The following is a 6,000-nucleotide window of genomic DNA, read 5'->3' as shown; positions in this document are numbered from 1 at the left end:
TACTCTTAAGGCCACAGTGTTATTGTCGAACGTGTTGAAGGATTCATCTTCTTTGGTTCTTTCAGTAAGGTCACGTAGAATGAGAATAAAATAATAAAATAAAACAATAACATTCTCACGACGTTTCGGCCACAACACAAGTGGCCTTTAAATTTTGATTTAAAGCTTTCGTGACTGCAGTAATTCATATTCTTAGCTCTTTCGGTAAAGTCACGTTGAAGGGAAACAATAAAATAATCAAAAATATATAAAACAATATTTTATTATTATTTTATTGTTTCCCTTCAAGTGGCCTTCTTCAGGTGAAAGGAACAATATAATAAAATATATATATAAAACAATATTTTATTATTATTTTATTGTTTCCCTTCAACGTGACTTTACCGAAAGAGCTAAGAATACAAGTGGCCTTCTTCAGGTGAAAGGAACAAACCTGTTGGCCCACTTGTGTCGTGGCCGAAACGTCGTGAGAATTTTATTGTTTTATTTTATTATTTTATTCTCATTCTACGTGACTTTACCGAAAGAACCAAAGAAGATGGATCCTTGCAGTCACGAAAGCTTTAAATCGTGTTGAAGGATGTTTTTGTTGTTGCTGTTGCATTATTTGTACTGTTGCACCACTGCCAACGCAGCCTCACTGACGCGTGTGTTGTTTATATGACAGTTGCAGCGCAGGACGGCGACAGTTTCGACCCTGATTAAAATAAATAAAGAGTTGTCTTGTTGCAGAGTGCGGCACTCATTCTCACCACCGTTGCGTGGCGCTGTGCCCCCGTCTCAGCCACTCGCAAGCCTCGCGTCTCCCACACCCTGCGTCCCCGACTTGCCCAGGCCACTGCAACGACAACATCACAGATCTTCTCATCCTCCTCTCGGCCGTCAAGCCACCATCCCTCCTCCTCGCTCCTCATCGCTAACTCGCTCGCTCGTCTTCGTTTAACATCGTCTTACTAGTAACGCGTTGTCGTCGTTGTAAGTCATTATTATTTTGTTCTTATCTTCACCATTGCTTTTGTTAACATCGTTCAAAAGGAATATCGCTTCAGCTATGGGCTGGAACGAATAACAGCAACACGCGTTCTATTTTTAGCGGCTATTTATAGCTTCGTCGTTTTAAAACGTTGCTTTATTATTATTATGATTAACGTTACGACAACGAGTGGTGCGGAGTGTTGTAATACGTATAGTCTGCGTGCTCCTATTTAAACGAATGCGACAAGCGAGGCTTCGATCTGCGATGGCAGGGGACAGCGTTGAAGCCCGTATTTAGGTGCGGCATGGTGACGCCACATCGCTGTGTTAATAGCAAGCGGTGAGCTGACGAGTCACTGTAATTGTATAGGAGCAGCAGTGATCGTGACAGCGTCGTTATCCTCATTATTTCAATAGGCGTCAGCGTAAGGTCATGACATACAGTAGTCGCGGTCATATTACAATACTTATTATATTCATTATCGGATTGTGCCACTATTGATAACAATAATCGGATTATTATAGTTACAGTGATCAGCTGATAATAATTTATAATATTGTGACAATACATATCTGATAATGTTATATCGCCTATAAATTAGCTTCATTATTCATCGTCTTCATTATCATCAATAATATTACAGTGGTTAACCATGCAGCAGTAGTAGATCAGCGAGTCTCCAATATAGCATAATAATTATTATTTACATACATCTATAGCCATAGCACTGGAGTATTTGTTGCAGTGGCAGTTATTAGTGAGCCGTCAGTCTGCCATTGCTGTAGCGCTACCAGTGCTGGAGTAGTAGTGGTGTAGTTGTAGAGAGCCAGTAGGCAATCATTACTGTAGCACTACCAGTGCTGGAGTAGTAGTGGTGTAGTTGTAGAGAGCCAGTAGGCTATCATTACTCGAGCACTACCAGTGCTGGAGTAGTAGTGGTGTAGTTGTAGAGAGCCAGTAGGCTATCATTACTCCAGCACTACACGTGCTTGTAGGCGAGCGTGTGCGCCATGGCCCGCCTGCGTAACTTCAGCACCTGGGAGCTGTCCAGCGAGGAGGCAGGGCGCGCCGGGAGCCCCCAGGGCGCCTGCGAGACACGCTTCTCAGTGCCCGGGGGGCGCCCGTGTAGCCCCGAGGGCATCGAGGGCTCGCAGCCCAGCCCCTGGCCGTGGGAGAGATTCACGTCGTGGCTGCATAGCATCTGCGTGGTGACGTTTGACCTGGAGCTCGGGCAAGCCATAGAGGTGAGGAGGAGGGTGCCACCACCACCATCATGGACACACTATTCCTCTCATAATCATTGTCGTTCGTGTACCATCATCACTATCATCATCGAAACGTTGAAACAATTACTACGAGCCGACTTCATTTTCTTAGAACGGGTTTGTTGTCCTTCCCCCGCACCTCCGAAAGAAGTTCAACATACATACTTTCACCATCATAATTATTGGTACAACATCACCACGAGAATAACTGATGCACCGTCACCACTATTTTCATCATCATTACTAACTAAACCATCATCGGCCATCGGTTATGCATCATCATAGTTGATACACAACTACCTTATCACCACTGTTATCTTCACTTTTGCAACAATCATCTCCGTTATCATCATTATTATTGGTATGATCATCTTCATGATTATATCACTGTCACCAAACGCCGTTCACTTAATTCACCGTTGCCATTGCACCGATCACCCGTGTTATTATTGTTATTGCCATTTTTATGACGAGTAATCACCATCATCGCCACCACAATTATTGACACACCGTTACTACTTTCACATTCAAAATGACAGTTGCAGCTCTCACCTGTGTTGTCAGTGTTGCCTGTGCCATGAACATGATGAATGACACTCGCATCGCACACGCTCACACAGTGATTACAACATCCGGCATCACCTTAATCACCACTCATCAATGAAACTCTCAAGGGAGGGGTGTCCATAGGTTCACTGTTAGCTTGGGAGTTGTCATGCTTTCTTCCGAATGCATATTTTAGTGTAACTTAATAATGTTGTTTTAAATGTGATGTGTGTAAACAGCATCAAGTGTGTTACACATCAAGGGGTTTCCAATGGTAAATACGGTGATTCTATTTATCTTTATATATATTTAAACGAAACCTTTTCGTAAGCTTTACTAACTTCATTACATTTTCCTTTTTTCAGCTCATCTATCCACCACATGCCAAACTCACGGAAAAAGAGGTGGGGTGCATTTGTTATAAGCTTACACCATTCCTTTTATATTTATACCACTATTGTCCATTCCGCAGCACAGTATTTTTTTTAAGAACACGTGCGATCATCTTGTATCTGACGCAGAAAATGAACGTCTGCTACCTGGCCTTCCCGGACTCCAACTCAGGTAGAATTCGCAAGTGATGAGGGCCATACACGTGCAGTAGGGGCGCCTTAGTTGTCAGCCCGAGCAGTTGAGCGAGTAAACACTGCCCGACTCCTCAACCAGGCAACCACGTACAGACATCAGAGAAGTGGGACCGCCTGTTGGAACAAGATTAGGGGACCTTTTTTTTCGAAATATTTTACATAGAAATCAAGTATCTTCATTTTTAGTTTATTTTAAAGAGAAGACAAAACTAACTTTCAAACGCAAGTTGGTGATGTTACTTTTACTGTGGTGCACACGCACAACCAAAAAAGCGAACATTCATCAAAGACATATAGAATCGGCGACGTTTTAGGCAATGGCCCTTCTGTATAGCACATAAGAGAGCGATGAAGAAGGAACATTTGCCGAAACGTCACCGGCTATATATTTTATATTTTAAGGCCGCATTGTTGTTAAATAATGCATTGAGTTATTGTATAATTCAAAATTACAGTCACAGCCAGTTATTATACACAGTTAACTATGGATTAATGCAGATACCAGTACAGGAGATTGAACGTTCTGTTACTTCTGAGGGACTCCTCTTGTACAGGTACAAACATCTTATCCTATATTAATTAATATCGCGCCTTTTTCCAAGGTGCTTTACAGCAATTACAGAATTGTACATAATATGATAGAGGTTGAGATAAAGAGTGGGGTTAAAAAAAGTGGTGGTGTAGTTATGGTGACAGGAGAACAGGCGAGAGTAGTTAAGGAGGGGTTGTGGTACGGCTGGTCGTAGCTGCGGTCACGTGCAGGGAGGATGGGCTTTTAGGGAGGTCAGTGAAGATGATGTTACGTGCAGCGGGAGTTTGTTCCAGTGAACGGGAGCAAGAAGGGGAAAGAAACGAAAGCGTGACTGGAACAAAGGGATTTTCTGCTGATTGATTTGGAGTACGGATAGCGGAACTATCAGATTTTTCACGGCTTCGGATAAGAGGAGTTTCACAGCGGTAATAACAGGCATTGTTTCCTAACGCAGGTTGCCACGGCGACACGCAATTCAGCTTCCGATTCCGGAGGTCGGCTTGCTGGAAGGCGTCGCCACGCAACGCGCACGGGCAGCCAGACGAGCAGCACCTGCCTACGCTGCTCCAGGCACGAGGATCCTCAGCTCGAAGTCGTTTCATCGTCGGTCTTCACACACCGACGATTAACGCGATCACCCATTGACTTGCACCCACTCATCTCATCGAACTCATTGATCACGTGCAGGTGTAAAGGAGTTGAAGCCGAGCTCAGGCGTGATCTTGGACTTCGTCACATCTTCAACACTCCAGGGAATTGCTCCGTTCAGGCGCTGCCCCGAACCCCTTCTGTCCGCTCATTTGATCCATTTTTTTCCGTCCTTTCTGGAACTATCCCGACTCTCCACCAATCACCCTTTTGTTTCTCCAAACGGTCCCCCAACAAACCCCTCAGTTTGTACTGAGTCGTTTCAAGTTGACCATGACGACCAAACAGATTTTGAATGGTTCTCCACCTTCCAATCAGATTGTACACCCTACGTTGGCTCCCTCTGTGATAGTTCCTCGCCAATGAGAGTCGAGCGCGCTATTTGAACTCACAAGCCGGTGGACACGTTGATGATTATTTAGGAATTCATTAAAAGGGTTCACCTCTCGGCGTCCCTTAGCACAGGTACTGGACCACGGTCCCCACGAAGCTCACTCGGCACTCCTCACCAGTCTTTACACTCATTCTCTGATGCGATCATCCATGGCCTTGCACCGGCCTATGTCATGTAACCCGTACTTCATAGAGCCCGTCTCGGGAGCTACGATCACCCGACTCCCATCATCTGGTAGTCCGCAAACCCTTCCGGCTTCTATTGGCTGCAGGGTTGGCATTATATTGGCTCTGAACAATCTAGTCATGCCCTCCTTCGTCTGGTGTTAAGTTAGGCCTCAAATATGGCTTTTTCGGGAATAATTCTTATTTAGCACGGACTTATGAGACTAATTCAGCGCTTTATGGATAATTGGCAAGTACCCTGTGATAATGTGTGAGGAACGGGGTCCAACCATAAGTTACCTTGGAGTGGCTTTTTGACTCAAGACATGAGGGACAACATTGGAATTGTTTGACAAGCACAAATTAACAAAAACACTTTCCATGTTCGTCATTAACACTGCCTTGTTAAAGGTACCACGATCTCCACAAAGACTTAGTCTGAGGCCGAACCTAAATCGCTCCGTCGTGTTAAGGCAGTGTCAATGAAGACAGCAATTGGCTAATGCCAGTTAGAGACTACACGTTATGGCGTGGCACTATAAAGAACTGAAGAGAGCTGACATGCAAAGTTTTAAATCGAAATATGAACACTTTTCCACGTCAGCAGTTTTTTTTTTTAGTTCAGCATTCACGCCATCTTTTTTGTCGTTGCTTGCAATGTGATTTATGCACCGTTGACAAGGTCACCCGAAATGCACAGAGCTCGGAAACCGAGGTGGGTTGAAGCATGGATTGTGCTCGGATGAGCGACCGCTACGCACAACAGGCATTACAGGGTGCGGTGAAGCAGCTGCCAGCTCGTTCAGTGCCGGATTCTCCTAGAAGCAAAAGTAGCTACTTATGTAGTAGCTACTACACATGTAGTAGCTACTACATACACATGTAGTA

The 6,000-nt window shown here is 44.5% G+C and overlaps 1 protein-coding gene across 2 annotated transcripts in view; it reads left to right on the top strand.

The window, feature by feature from the left end:
* Nucleotides 1–594: 594 nt before the first annotated feature.
* Nucleotides 595–6,000, top strand: part of LOC116942330 (protein DENND6A-like) — a 47,629-nt gene continuing 42,223 nt past the window's right edge. Inside the window, exons 1-4 of one of the 2 annotated variants that reach the window (XM_076067084.1) lie at nt 595–2,220; nt 3,153–3,191; nt 3,309–3,351; nt 4,361–4,476. In XM_076067084.1, the coding sequence (XP_075923199.1) occupies nt 1,987–2,220; nt 3,153–3,191; nt 3,309–3,351; nt 4,361–4,476 (432 nt within the window). In that variant the 5' untranslated portion in view covers nt 595–1,986. The remainder of the gene's footprint in view (nt 2,221–3,152; nt 3,192–3,308; nt 3,352–4,360; nt 4,477–6,000) is intronic. The other variant, XM_032954097.2, reaches the window with a different exon arrangement.

This window comes from Petromyzon marinus, chromosome 14 (genome assembly GCF_048934315.1).
Source record: "Petromyzon marinus isolate PM22_M1 ecotype Great Lakes invasive population chromosome 14, UKy_Petmar_22M1.pri1.0, whole genome shotgun sequence".
NCBI lineage: Eukaryota > Metazoa > Chordata > Hyperoartia > Petromyzontiformes > Petromyzontidae > Petromyzon > Petromyzon marinus.
The sequence above is the reverse complement of the archived record's forward strand: the minus strand, read 5'-3'. Positions and strand labels throughout refer to the sequence as shown.